This window comes from Pseudophryne corroboree, chromosome 8 (assembly GCF_028390025.1).
Source record: "Pseudophryne corroboree isolate aPseCor3 chromosome 8, aPseCor3.hap2, whole genome shotgun sequence".
Lineage (NCBI taxonomy): Eukaryota > Metazoa > Chordata > Amphibia > Anura > Myobatrachidae > Pseudophryne > Pseudophryne corroboree.
In genome coordinates this window covers 122,716,045-122,731,839 of record NC_086451.1, presented here as the reverse complement: position 1 = coordinate 122,731,839, position 15,795 = coordinate 122,716,045, and the positions used below count along the sequence as shown (strand labels likewise).

Genomic DNA, 15,795 nt, shown 5'->3' with positions numbered 1-15,795 from the left:
TATTCTACACCTGTACTACATTCTGTAATGAAGAAGACGGCCAGTTGGGAATACAGTGATATCAGTAACAACCACTACTTTAAGTTGAATTTGGTTCTCAATTTGGCCAGAAATATTTTTCTTTATTAGATAGTGTTCTTTTTATTCCTTGTGGATATGCTCTGACCCAGTGAGTATTTGAGCTTAATCAGCACTAGCATTCATACAGCTGACATTCCAGATGTAGAAACAGTTCCAGGATGTCTTAAAACACAAAAGAAATAACAAAAAAAATGCACTGTTCACAAATGACAAATGTGATGTTGCACTCGGGACAATCTTTTATTCAGTTGCATTAAGCATAAATAGGATTCCTTATACAAAGGTAACACAACGGGCATGGTTCAGACAACTTCTGCAACAACTTTATGTTAATGCCGCAACTGATTCTCAGCCTACTGAGATGACCACAGGCTGCGGCATCATTCTGTCGCTGCTCTTACTAAGACCGGGTACACATTAGCGTCAGTATCGGAACGACAAATTGTGCATATTGTCTAATATGTATGCCCGATGCGTGCTTCCGTGTGTCACATGCAACATCTTTTGGTTGTCCGTGCTGCAGTGTAGTGCATTGCCGTGTAATGAATGACGAAATTAAATGTGGTTCCGTCATTCATTACATCGACTAATGTATACAGGTAATCTGCCATGCTAGCGAAATCGCCCTTGCCATCGGCATGATTGCTGGCAGTGCAGGTGTGTACCTGGCCCATTAAAGATTTCACCAGCCCAATGGCACATGCAATTTTACTGTCTGAACATGGCCTCCTGTGTCAGTGTAACTGCAACTTTAGAGGCTATTGCAGTCAGTGCGAGGCCCATGTCTAGTAGCGCCCCTGTACCTTCCAGAAGCTCCCACTGAAAATCAGTCTCTCCGTGTGCAATTTTGATCTGTGCCTTAGGGCCTAATTCAAGGTTCATCGCAAAAGCAAAATCTTCCTCTAATGGGCAAAACCATGTGCACTGCAGGTGGGGCAGATATAACATTTGCAGAGAGAGTTAGATTTGGGTGGGGTGTTCAAACTGAAATCTAAATTGCAGTGTAAACATAATGCAGCCAGTATTTACCCTGCACAGAAATAAAATAACCCACCCAAATCTAACTATCTCTACACATGTTATATCTGCATCCCCCCCATCCCCCCCATGCACTGCACATGGTTTTGCCCATTAGAGGTAGATTTTGCTTTTGCAATCAACCTTGAATTAGGCCCAGAGAGTATTAACTATTGGGATACATGTTCAGTGCAACTTGAAAGCATGCACAGGCAGAAAACATCGGCTGCTTGCATTCAAAATCGCTACTGCCTGTTCCTCTGAATCAGGCCCAATATGTGCTGCTCAATAACTATATGAAAATGTTGGTAATATCTACTCTTTTGGCAGAGTAATAACAATGATGTTGTTACGCTTGTGCACTTATAATATCTGAAATGCAGGGGTAGGGCGGAAGAGTCTGCAGTGTGGTAGGGGCAAAAAGTCCCCATTTCCCTAATTGCGGCAGACACAAAGTTGGGGGTACCTAGGTTTGAAAGAAGGACGTTACATCTTTCAAAAAGGGTGCACCCATAAAAGTTACATTTTCAATGTAGGGATGACCACCTGTAGAAAACTAAGGACGTCAACAAAAGGGAGAGACCTGTCCTATCCTGGCATACATTATTTCAGGGATCTTCATATATGAAAGCGGGAAGTCCACTATTTTAAATGATCACCCCCTAGAACTGATTGTTTGGTGATCATAGGTGATCATTAGTATAAATCTGAGGTGTGGAAACATACGTTTTCCATAGATGGAGTGACAGCACTAATCAATATGCCCCCACTTATAGAAAAATAGGTGCCACTTATTTGGCCATTTTTGGTACATTTTGTTTGCTGCAAAATGTATTATATACAACTTAAGGGTATGTTTTGAAAAAAAAACCAAGGTATCATTTTTGTGGATTCTACATTAAAAAAATACTCATGTTGATGTTGGAATGTGACCAGCGCAAAAACGGGCAAAACATGCTCAGTACATGAGTTAGAACAGCTTTAATGGTGAAGGGAATCATTTTCTTCAGGTCTAATGGTGTGTACACACGGTGAGATATTTTCTTACGATTTTGACTATATAGTCAAAATTGTAAGAAAAGTTAGTGCAGATCGCAAGGTGAAAGTCACCTTGCGATCCCGATTCGATGCCGATGCGCGGTCCGGCGCGGTTGGCATCACAAGCCTATATAGACTGTGCAGGCAAGTCGATTTTGACTATCTCTATAGAAGAGAAAGTCAAAATTGACACTTAGCCAAAATTGCACATAGGCCCTCATTCCGAGTTGATCGTTCGCTAGCTGCTTTTAGCAGCAGTGCAAACGTTAGGCCACCGCCCTCTGGGAGTGTATCTTAGCTTAGCAGAAGTGCGACCGAAAGGTTAGCAGAATAGTGCTGAAATTTTTGCAAGCAGTTTCAGAGTAGCTGCAGACCTTCCTTCCTTACGATCACTTCAGTCTGTTTAGTTTCTGCTTTGACATCCCAAACACGCCCTGCGTTCGGCCAGCCACTCCCCCGTTTCCCCAGGTACACCTGCGTTTTTGCATCACTAGCGGAAAATGGGCAGTTACCACCCAGAAACACCCACTTCCTGTTAATCACTCACCGATCAACAGAGCGACAGAAAAGCGTCGCTCGACCTTGTGTAAAACTGCATAGTTTTGTGTGAAAGTACGCGGTACGCATGCGCAGAAGTGCCGCTTTTTCAACTAATCGCCGCGCTGCGAATGAAAGCAGCTAGCAATCAACTCGGAATAAGGGCCATAGTCAGTATTGCAAGCACAGTCATTATGTGCTTGCAATGCCGACCTAGCCCCTGTCACATAGTGAGAATCGGGCTTAGCCAGAATCTCACCGTGTGTATACACCAAAAGTTTTAAATAATATAGCTTGTATTTTAGATTCACCTTAGAGGTTCTTTTGCGTATTTACATCTGTACAGAAGTTCATATCGGCAAGTGAGGGAGGTTGCTTCAGACTAGTGTTTACTTGTTTCTAAAACCATTATTCTATAAGTAATGTACAATTAAAAGGTTCAAATGATTTCTCATTGGGGTTTTTTGATTGTTTTTTTTTTTGCTTTGATGAATATGCACTCACTTTTGTATGCATTTCCATAACCATTCTGTTATGCAGTTCTCTGTGAATAAATTCAGTTATGTCATGGTTTTCTGAATAATAAAAATGGATGATTTGGGTGCATGAAATAATTGTCTGTTTCCTTTCCCTGGCAGCTGCGTTCACTACTCTTGTGAGGATACCGACTGTCAGGAGTTGATGATTGAAAATTCTGCTCTGAACTGTACAAATGGTCACTACAATGGGGCACAGTGTGAGGTGACATGTCACACTGGTTACAGACTCAAAATACACAGGAACAATGACATCTGGAAAACCCAGGTTTGTAAAGAAATGACATATGGCACATATTATGTTTATTATTATATTGAGGACATTAAATGGATTCTAACCCTATATTTTATTTTGAGTAATCTAATTTAGATGCTAAGTGTGGGGCTACACAAAGCGGCAAACGGGTCTTGCTGAACGGGACCCGCTTGGCCGGCAGGGGGGGTTTGTGTGCACATGGATCCTGTTCTGTGGGATCCCACAGAACAGGATCCGGCACACAGGATTTCAGTGCGGCACAGCCGCACTGTGTGAATACATACATTGAAATGTATGTGTTCACTATGAAATCCCACCATCCTGTCATCCGGCCTGACCGCAGAGGGACTGCCGCACATGTGTGGGCACCTGCATAGGCGCCCATGTGCAGTCTCCTTGCGGCCAAGCGGGTCCCGCTGAATGTGTGGCCGTATCCTAAGGGGTATATTTACTAAAGTGCGGGTTTACAGAAGTGGAGATGTTGCCATTACAACCAATCAGATTCTAGCTATTATCTACTATAAGGTGCTAGATAACTAAAAAGTAGAATCTGATTGGTTGCTATGGGGAACAACTTCACTTCTGTAAACCCGCACATATATACCCCTAAGCAGGAGCTGGCTAGGCAGGGGGGCAGGGTGCCATCTGCCCCCCCCCCCCCCCCCGGGCCAGTGCATTTTAAGTGTTCCAGGGCCATTTTTGCAATGCATTCCATGTGAAAAGCTGGGCTACTTACTTGAGTCTGCCCCCAGACTGAAAGTTGCCAGCCAGCCCCTGCCCCTAAGGGTGAATGTTAATAGACCTCATCTGGTTTCTGGTTGACAATGTTAGAAAGTCTTCTTGTAGTGGTCACTATTTAGAACAGTTACCGTTGGTTCAGTTCCTTTCCTAATGCATTTATCTCATCCTCGAGGTCTTCTTTCGCAATACAATACTTTTGGAGCATAGACTTGTAGTAAGATATATGTTTGACAGGATTTGTGGCAGGCTCTGAATCTGGCCCTGTCCAGAAGTGACCTAAAATATTGTATACTAATAGTAACGGGACTCCATTCTGGCTAGGTCCAGGGCCGGTCTGCCCATCTGGCCCTTCTGTCAAATGCCAGAATGGCCGATGGGCTGGTGGGCAGGTCCAGTCCCACAGAGAGCCAGGAAGGCCACGCCCAGCTGGTCTGGCCTCCCCTCCCATCTCCATAGAAATGGAGGCGTGTCGCGTGCCCCCGCCCATCTCCATGGAAATGGGGGCCTGCTACGAGTCCATGCCCCCCTGACACATTGCTTGCCCACGCCTTTAGTGTCCATGCGCCAAAGGCGCGTGCGTGCAATCACATGCCAGGGTCTATCCCGTCTCACTCATATTGGGAGAGATAGAGGGGAGGCGCCCCGGGAAGGCCCCCTCTGCTAATGTTCAAGACAGGACAGACCATAACAAATTATTCAGCAGATAAGAGCAGGCAAATAGGATGCAGAAACAAACCCCAACCTACTATACTGCTAACATTGGGAAAGGGATATCACAAGCTTCACTCTAACATATACATTATTCTGTAAGTACAGTATTTTTGAATATATAGTTCCCATTATTTTGAATTCGTTATGCTGGATATTTGAAATTAAGTTTGTTTTCCTTTAATATATAACAAGCAGTGGGATCCATATGGTTCTCTCCAGCTGTTGTTGATCCAAGTTCAGTCATTTAATCGTGGGAAGATCATGCTTGCAGCCAGTTTAGTTTATTTTAATTTGAGGCATCAGTTATTTCAGGTTTCCTTTGCAGTGGTATAGATTCATACAAACGGTATATCAGCCATAACATCAAAACCATGGACATGGTATGTTATGTGGACAGTTATCATGTTGACATTTATCAATGTCAAAATAACGACCCTGGTGGCCCAGCGGTCATTTACCTGCTCCAGCGGTGGCTTAGAGATCCCAGCAGTCATGTGAAGTACAGTTCCATTGCAAATATTTTTCCTCACAGCCCTAATTCCTATCCCTAACCCTCCCCTAGTGCCTACCCTTAACCCCTCCTGCAGACCCTAAACCTAACCATTGGCATTCTGATAATGTTGACATTTCACATCATCTGAACATGTTAACATTCTAAGAATGAAACATGTCAACATTATAGTGTTGACATTGTGTGTTGACATTATGAATGTTTATAAAGTAACTGTTGACCATATGACTGGACACCAACACCAATGACAAGTGAAGTGAATACCCTTTATTATCTCCTTGCAATGGCACCTGTCAAGGGATTCACTATATTTGACAGCAAGGGAAAACTGTTTTTGAGGTTGATGTGTTAGAAGCAGAAAAAGTGGGCAAGCGTAAAGATCTGAACAACTTTGACAAAGGACAAACTATGATAGGTAGATTGGGTCAGAGCTTCTCCAAAAGGCTAGCCTGTGTGGTCCAATACCACAGAAGAGCTATTGTAGCACAAATTGCTGAACAAGTTTATGCTGGATATGATAGAAAGGTGTCTGAACACACAGTGCATTGCAGTTTGCTGCATGTTGGAGTGCCCATCCTGACCACTGTCCACTACAGAAAGTACCTACAATGAGCATGTGAGCATCAGAACTGGACCATGGAGCAATACAAGTAGTTGGCCTGGTCTGATGAATTACATTTTCTTTTATAGCATTTGAATGGTCAGGCGCATGTGCATCATTTACCGGGGGGGGGGGGGGGAATGACACCAGAATATACTCTGGGAAGAAGGCAAGCTAGCAATGTTCTGCTGGGATATCTTGGGTCCAAGCATTCATGTGGCTGTTATTTTGACACCTGCCACCTTCCTAATCATTGTTGCAGACCAAGTGCACCCCTTCATGGCAATGTTATTCCCTGATTGCAGTGGCCTTTTCAGTAGTATAATGTTCCCTGCCAAAGTGTCCAGGAATAGTTTGGGGAACACAACAAAGAGTTCAAGGTGTTGACTTGGCCTCCGAATTCCACAGATTTCCATCTTATTGAGCATGTGTGGGATGTGCTGGAAAAATAAGTCTGAGCCACGGAAGCCCAACCTCGCTGCTTATAGGGTTTAAAGGATCTAATGTACCATATAACCAAGGACATCTCCAGAGGTCTTGTGAAGTCCATGCCTTGACGGGTCAGAGCTGTTTTGGCAGCATGAGGGCAGGTGGTTTTAATGGTATAACTGATGGTTGTATATACTTTTTCCAGACTCATTGCCAAACGACTACTGATATGACAATAAGTCTTCTTCATACATGAAGTTTATTTATAACAGTGAATTTTATAATAAAAGTTAAAAGAGAAGTTTCATAAAACAGATGCAGAATTTCATAAGAAAAACTACGGTGTTCTTCATTTTAATCTATCTTTATTCACTCTCGACTTTTAACATAGGATATGTTCGACGTGCTGTCCACCATGTTGTAAGTTTTTCTAATTCCTGATGAACCTTCACCAACATGTCTGGCTGAATCTGAGCTCAAGCATCAATTTGTTGTTGCAGATGATTGCACACTTTTGGACCACCATTATATTTTCACCCTGTATTTAGGTGCCCTCTTACTAAACTGTGACCTTTCAGTCACCACTATATCGCAGCAAAGAATTAATGAATATCTTATTAACTTGAGATGTTACTACTTTAGGTGCTCTACAGTTTAGCTAAAGCCCCATTCTAGATGCAGCACCTAGTGATGATATAAATTGCTGGAGAATTACATCACTAATGTAGTAACGAGTTTCACCACTATCTAGGGAAGTGCTATGGCAGGAATGGTGCCAGCAGAGATCATGCCCAAGTTATTTCCGCCATTCTGATTGATTGCAGTCATTATCAGAGATTGCAAGAGTTCTAATATTACAGACATTCTTGTGATAATCTATCAATCCATCCTTACCCAGCTATTCACAATTTATTTCTTTATTTTGTATTCATGTTCCTTTTTTATAGATCTGTATTTGCACACTATTGCCCCAGTTGTGTCAAGCAGCATGTCTCAGCATGCTAGGTGCCATGCTTCTTAGCTGTGGCAAGCATCTTTTTTGCTTATAAAAAATGTGCATATTATTTGTACTTACTATATGCATCAACTTGATGTAACAAAGCTACTTTGTTAGATTACATTGATCAATTCAATGGGCGACATTCAGATCTGATCGCTGGGCTGCATTTTTTGCTGCCTTCAATCAGATAGTCACCGCCTACAGGGGGAGTGTATTTTTGTTGTGCAAGTGTGCGATCGCATGTGTGTAGCAGAGCTGTACAAACAGATTTTGTGCAGTCTCTGCGCAGCCCAGGACTTACTCTTCCTGTGTGATAGAATCCTGATGATCGTGCCGCGGCTGAAGTCAAACACCCTCCCTGAAAACGCTTGAGCCCGCCTGCGTTTTTCCAGACACTCCCTGAAAACGGTCAGTTGCCACCTACAAATGGCCTCTTCCTGTCAATATCCTTGCGAACGCCCGTGCGATTGGATCATTCGCACCATCCCATCGCTGACCGGCGAAGCCCGTTGTACCCGTCTGATGCGCCTGCACATTGCGGCACATACGCATGCGCAGTTCAGATCTGATCGCCCACTGTGCATAAACTCAAAGCAGTGATCAGATCTGAATTAGGCCATGTGTGCGAATGAGACGCTGTATACTATGTGCTGTGATGCAGCATCCGTGGCTATTTCTCATTCAAAGTTCTGTTGTGCTTCATATTCGACTTTTACATGTTTAAAACTAATTACTGTGCGAGGAAAGTTGCAGCCCATCATCTCTAATACAGATTGAGTGATGCTTGGCTGCATCTGTGATGTGAATAAAATGCACATTTAAAGAAAAAGTAACTGTGCTACTCCACTCAGCATGGTTCAGTCACGCCAGGGGCCGTTAATTTGGATCAAGATAAATTCAGTAGATTCAATCACAATGCACTCACTCCTGATCAAGATTAAGGCTGGGGAGTTGGCTTTACTGTATGTCTTTAAAATGTTATTATGGTCACAGCTGATTGTTTAGACAAGGCTTATTAGTGTAGCGATCAAGGCTACAAGTTAGTCCTTAACACTCTTTAGTAAAATTACATATTTATCTTTTTTTTCACTTATTTTATATTTAGAATGTAAAGATACTTGGTTGTAGTCTATACATCCTTGCAAATTACGTCTTATTATGTGTGTTCGTGGGCGTATGCGTATGCACCCCTGCTCGTGAAGCAGAAAGTAACATCAATCGATCGCAGGCAGAGGGACTAGGATGCTCCCGCTGCCTGCGTACGGACGGAAGTGAGGACAGGGCTGTATGACTTGAAACAGGTAGCAGGAGTTAACGCACCCACTGCCCGAGTTGCGGGCATGGGCTGCAATATAATAGAATCAGTAATTACGTCAGCATGCATTCACACACACCTCATGATTATTAGCATATGAAAGGGACATGGTGGTGCGAGGTTCCACGTTGCTACGCATCGCAGGAACGCCACGCCATGCCGCTAAAATAAGCAAAGTTGTATGAGGACACATCTGTAATTGTTATATATTTTCCCTTAATTTAACAATACTTAAAAAAGTGTCAATTGCTATTTTTAATACTGATACTAGTAAACATAGAACTGGAAAATAGTTCAAATTGTTCAAGCATGAGGATTCCTTACTGTGTAATATTTTCATATATGAGACTTTCAGGTCCACGAAAAGAAAAAAGTCTGCTCCAACAAGGGGGGAAATTTACTAAGCTCCCGATTTTGACCGATTTTGCGTTTTTTCTTCAAAGTGTCATCTCGGGAATTTACTAAGCACAAATCTCGGCAGTGATGAGGGCATTCGTATTTTTTTGGAAGTCCAAGAAAAAATTTACGAATGAATACACCATCGGTCAAATACGCCTGTTATTTTATAGAACTCGGTCATTTACTAAAATTTGTAATTCACAAACACTGCCGGCAATAGCCAAACACTGCCGTGAATAAATACAAATCGTAAAAAAAAGCAGTTTTAAAATAGACCTGCTTTTTTTTACCGTGTTCTGATAGGCATGCACGGATCCGTGAGATCCGTGCATGTTTATCAGTGGGAAGGGGTGGGAAAGTGTTAATTTTGTTAAAAAAAAATGCGCGGGGGTCCCCCCTCCTAAGCAAAACCAGCCTCGGGCTCTTTGAGCCGGTCCTGGTTCACAAAATATGTGGAAAAAAATTACCGGGGTCCCCCCATATTTCATAAACCAGCACCGGGCTCTGCGCCTGGTCCTGGTTCCAAAAATACGGGGGAAAGAAAGCGTAGGGGTCCCCCGTATTTTTGAAACCAGCACCGGGCTCCACTAGCCAGGTACATAATGCCAGAGCAGGGGGACACATTTATATTGGTCCCTGCGGCCCTCGCATTACATACCCAACTTGTCACCCCTGGCCGGGGTACCCTGGAGGAGTGGGAACCCCTTAAATCAAGGGGTCCCCCCACTCCAGCCACCCAAGGGCAAGGGTTGAAGCCCGAGGCTGTCCCCCCCATCCAAGGGCGGCGGATGGGGGGCTGATAGCCTTTTGAAAAAATGAGAATATTGTTTTTAGTAGCAGTACTACAAGTCCCAGCAAGCCTCCCCGCAAGCTGGTACTTGGAGAACCACAAGTACCAGCATTCGGTGGAAAACCGGGCCCGCTGGTACCTGTAGTACTACTACTAAAAAAATACCCCCAAAAAAACAGGACACACACACCGTGAAAGTATAAGTTTATTACATACATGCACACCACCATACATACATACTTACCTATGTACCCACGAAACACGGTCCTCTTGTCCCAGTAGAATCCTTGGGTACCTGTTAAAAAATTGTACTCACATAATCCAGGGTCTCTTGTTTTCTTTTTATAATCCACGTACTTGGCAAAAAAATAAAACGGAAACCCGACCATGCACTGAAAGGGTTCCCATGTTTACACATGGGACCCCTTTCCCCGACTGCCAGGACCCCACCTGACTCCTGTCAAAGAGGGTCCCTTCAGCCAATCAGGGAGCGCCACGTTGTGGCACTCTCCTGATTGGCTGTGTGCTCCTGTAGTGTCTTTCAGGCTCCACACGGCAGAGATACAATGTAGCACCTATGCGCTCCATTGTATCCAATGGTGGGAACTTTGCGGTCAGCGGTTGACCGAAAGTAACCTCACCGCTGACCGCAAAGTTCCCACCATTGGATACAATGGAGCGCATAGGCGCTACATTGTATCTCTGCCGTGTGGAGCCTGAAAGACACTACAGGAGCACACAGCCAATCAGGAGAGTGCCACGACGTGGCTCTCCCTGATTGGCTGAAGGGACCCTCTTTGACAGGAGTCAGGCGGGGTCCTGCCAGTCCGGGAAAGGGGTCCCATGTGTAAACATGGGAACCCTTTCAGTGCATGGTCGGGTTTCGTTTTATTTTTTTGCCAAGTATGTGGATTATACAAAGAAAACAAGAGACCCTGGATTATGTGAGTATAATTTTTTAACAGGTACCCCAAGGATTCTACTGGGACAAGAGGACCGTGCTTCGTGGGTACATAGGTAAGTATGTATGTATGGTGGTGTGCATGTCTGTAATAAACTTATACTTTCACGGTGTGTGTGTCCTGTTTTTTTGGGGGTATTTTTTTAGTAGTACTACTACAGGTACCAGCGGGCCCGGTTTTCCACTGCATGCTGGTACTTGTGGTTCTCCAAGTACCAGCTTGCGGGGAAGGCTTGATGGGACTTGTAGTACTGCTACTAAAAACAATATTCTAATTTTTTCAAAAGGCTATCAGCCCCCCATCCGCCGCCCTTGGATGGGGGGGACAGCCTCGGGCTTCACCCCTGGCTCTTGGGTGGATGGAGGGGGGGACCCCTTGATTTAAGGGGTTCCCACTCCTCCAGGGTACCCCGGCCAGGGGTGACAAGTTGGGTATGTAATGCCAGGGCCGCAGGGACCAATATAAAAGTGTCCCCCAGCTGTGGCATTATGTACCTGACTAGTGGAGCCCGGTGCTGGTTTCAAAAATACGGGGGAACCCTATGCTTTTTGTCCCCTGTATTTTTGGAACCAGGACCAGGCGCAGAGCCCGGTGCTGGTTTATGAAATATGGGGGAACACCGGTCATTTTTCCCCCATATTTTGTGAACCAGGACCGGCTCAAAGAGCCCGAGGCTGGTTTTGTTTAGGAGGGAGGACCCCACGCATTTTTGGGGGGGATTTTTAACAATGTTCTTTTTTTACGAAAGGTGCACAATGAAGCACAGCACGGATCTCACAGATCCGGCCGAGATTTATTGTGTTAATGTCGGCAGTGTTTTACAATTCACTCCCGTAAAACACTGCCAAAAAATACGAATGACATCGACATCGGAAAACTCGAAAATGCAGAATACGACAGCTTAGTAAATTAGTCGTAATAAATTCAAAAAGTTGCAATTTTACACTTTCGATGTCATTCGTGTTTGAACTTTAACCTCATTCGGAAAAATAAGAATTTTAGTAAATTTACCCCAGGGAGTGATATCTTCACATTTATATTAATTAGGGATGTGTGCGGACCCCTGTGTTTTGGTTTTAGTTCTAATTCATCCTCGTGTTTCAGTTTTGGTAAAACCACCATCAAGTGTTTTGATTCGGATTCAGTTTTTGGTTCGGTTTTGGATTCTTTTAAAATTTATCAAAATCGATAAATGTTGACGTAAAAAACATAGATAAAATCAATAAAAATATCTAAAATGATGTAGTGTCATTTTTACCTGTTTGCATTCAGTACAAATACCGAGTTCAGTTTTTAATTCTGATTTCCGAACTAACAACAGACCTGAGTTGGGGCTTTGTTCCACTTGGAACCCCAAAGTGATTCCGAGCTGGGACCATAGGCGTGCGCAGCACATTTTATTAGGGGGTGCACTGTTGGAGGGGTGTGTCTAGCACCGCCTTTTGGGCGTGTCTAGCACCATCTATTGACGGTCAACGCAATATAACATATCCACCCTTGTACCAATCCTAATAATGCAGATGCATTGTCAGATGTTGTGGTGTGTACAGCGGCGTTTCTAGAGAGGAGTGGACCCGCGTGCAGACTCCATGTGTGGGCCCCCTCCTCTCCTGTAGCCGTCACCGCTCTCAGCGCTGAAACTCTGGCACAGTGCCAGAGGCCACAGCGCATGCGCAGGACTCTGAAAAATGGCCACCGCAACAGCACTCAGTGTGCTAGCAGCAGCGGTCACAGCTACAGGAGAGGAGGGGGCCCACACACGGTCAGCGATGGATGCCGGAAAGGTAAGTATTGAAGAAATGGGTGCAGTGTGTGCGGTGTGGGCCCCCTCTGGACCCAGTGGCCCGTGTGCACCGCACACACTGCACCCATTATAGATACGCCAGTGGGTGTGCACCAAACACCCCTGATGGCACTCACTGCAATTACACTGCTCCTCCTCAGCCTGGTCTGGCTCCCCCACTCTTTACCCTGCAAGCTGCAGTAACTCACTGACACTGACAGTCGCAGACTAGTACTGCTGCTGCTGGAAAAACAAGTGATGTGTTAATGCTGCTGTCGACTGCCTGCCTGTATTGAACGCTGGCTGCATGCTGCTCCTCATCAGTGGCTAGTGTTGGCATAGAATAGAAGGAGAGAGGTGGGCGTGTGACGGGTGGGCGTGTGAGCAGCATGACATCATCACGTCACATCATGCTGTTTTTGTACATGGAGGTGGAGCCGGGAGTTTGAAAGCCGGTGGCAGTGGCATCCTTGATTAACCCAGGCGTCCGGTCAGTAATGCAGTCCTGAAAGGGTGCAGCGCAGAGGGGACAGTAATCAGCCTGCTCTGCGATTGCTGCATCAGGCATGTGAGATCGGGGTGCCGGACATTAGGGGGTGCCTGTGCGCACCAGGCCCCCCCCCCCCCCCTGGGGACGCCTATGGCTGGGACTCGATTTGAGTCGGGGGGATATGCAATTCAGCCACAGTAATGTCGGAGCTATTGATTTCGCCCCCCCCTGCCTATTCAATTGAGGCTGTTTTCACATTTTTTTGGTGAAAAGGTATTGGTGAAAAATGCCTCAAAATCGTCGAAAACGGCCCATGTTTTCGCCAGTGCAGGTGAGAAAACATATGGATTCCCCGATCCACATGTTTTGCTCCTGCTGAATTTTTCGCCTAGGTAAAAAAACAGCTATTCTATAGAATCCCCATTTGCCCTAAAAATAGCGAAAACTGACCTAATTGCATACCCCCAGAACCTCTAAGTACAAGTGTGTTTGGGTTTCTGGAAACCAAATTGCACATCTCTAATATTCATTAATAGAAGATAGAAAGTTACTGAGCAGAAAGCAATTCATAGGTGCATATTGTAGTTTCCATCAATATAACACATTTCACATGTCGCTGCTTGCTTCATCAGATACAGAAACCTAAAGTATAAATATGAGGCTCAAAATGCTGTCAAGGCAGCTCATTCAAGGAAGGTACAGATGAGTCCTCTTTGATTTGTTCTTTCAACTGAGAGGATAGCACTACATGGCAATGAAGTGTGATTGATTGTAAGCAGGGGAGCCAAGAGGTGGTGGTGTGGGGATGCAGGTACAGATTCCTCAGCTCTGTGTCTCTGTAGAACTGGGGTGCAGTAGCAGTATGATCACACCCCATGCAATATCACAAAAACACCCCCTGGCATGATAATCAGGACTGGGGTTACGGCCAATGTCTTGAGTGATGTATGGAAGCGTAAATATAGTATCCATATTAAAGATAAAAATATATGATTTAACAGGACATAAATAGACCATCTGGCAATTAGGCATTTTTCTGCTGCTCCTTTAACGGTTTTGTCAGTACCATTTAATTTTATTAAAATGAATCATTGTGGATGCATAGTAGAACCAGTATTTCAGCATTAGGGTGTGACCCTTTTCCCCCCTGGCAGCACAGATGGTGTAATGATTAGCATTACTGCCTCATAGCACTAAGGTTGTGAGTTTAATTCCCACCATGGTTCTAACTGTGTGGAGTTTTTATATTCTCCCTGTGCTTGCGTGGGTTTCCTCCGGGTACGCCTATTTTCTCCCACAATCCAAAAATATACTGGTAGGTTAATTGGCTCCAGACAACTGTGACCCTAGTGTGTATGTTTGTCTATAAGTGGTAGAGAACATATAGATGTGTCCTCATACATCATTGCAGTAGTCGCTCCAAACAGACCCTCTCGACGCATAGGTCCCTTGAGACTCTGCTAGTGTTGGGTGTCTTTTTTGTGTGACTTTTTGAAGAAAAACAATAACTTGATGCGGCTAGAACGCACCAGGAGACTGTGCTAATTCATTTCATATGCAACACTTGTATATCTGTGTGCAACTGAGTCTTTGAATCTGTATACAAAATTATAGAATGTAGCAGTCACAGCGTAAACCAATACAAGTTCCATTGTGCTCCATATGCAGACTCAGTCACATACAATATACAAGGATTGCATATCAAATAGATCAGCACAGTCTCATGGTGCGTTCTAGTCACACCTCATTGCAACAAAAATGCATTGTTGGAAAAATATAGACACCTGGCACCGGCAGCGTTTCACAGAACCTGGCCGCTCACTTGCGCCAGGCATCTCACACGGCGTGGCATATTAAGGCTAGTTGTATAAGGATGCATCTGTAGATTGTAAGCTCCACGGGGGCAGGGACTGATATGAATGGCCAAATATTCTCTATAAGCGGAATATGTGTGCACTATAAATAAATGGTAATAATAATAATAAATAAATGCAATGTACAGATTTTTGGAATACCTGTTTGGAAAACAGTTTAATTAATCTCTTTGTTAAGATAATTGGGTTGTAAATGAGTATTAAAAAAAAGTTTATTTTTCCCTATTTTAGACAGTTTCCATGTATAATGTAATACATATTAAAATATGTGTATCCTAACAGGCTACAAAATGAAGGCAACAGTATATCAGTAGTGGAATAAAAATAATCCAACATCCAAAGTAGCTGAAAATAAATGTATTTTTTCCATTATAATATTGTAACAGAATGCATTAGCTTGGGTGTACTTTACCGCACGTTCTGAAACCAGGAACATATATTGCTTTTTTTTATTAAAATGTGTTCATCAAATGTAAAACAAATAATGGTGTGGTATTGTATAGTCAGGCGTATACAAAAAATGTTCTGGGTCAGAGAAATCACACACATTGCACAACAGGGCTAGACATTTTGAAGCCTGATCCCATTATTCAGTTTAAAATATCGATAATTCCCGGCCTTTTATATACAGTATGTTTCACACAGACAAGAGAAGCTTGGTAATTTCTTAAAGAATGTATTGTGAAATTCCTCCAAAATAAAACTGCTATGAAGTTATGTTTTG

At 43.9% G+C, this 15,795-nt stretch overlaps 1 protein-coding gene across 1 annotated transcript in view; it reads left to right on the top strand.

The window, feature by feature from the left end:
- The window catches only part of PAPPA (pappalysin 1), a 630,246-nt gene that overhangs the window by 493,309 nt on the left and 121,142 nt on the right, over positions 1–15,795 (top strand). The window contains exon 14 of the mRNA XM_063936909.1: positions 3,312–3,477. Within this exon, the coding sequence (XP_063792979.1) occupies positions 3,312–3,477 (166 nt within the window). The remainder of the gene's footprint in view (positions 1–3,311; positions 3,478–15,795) is intronic.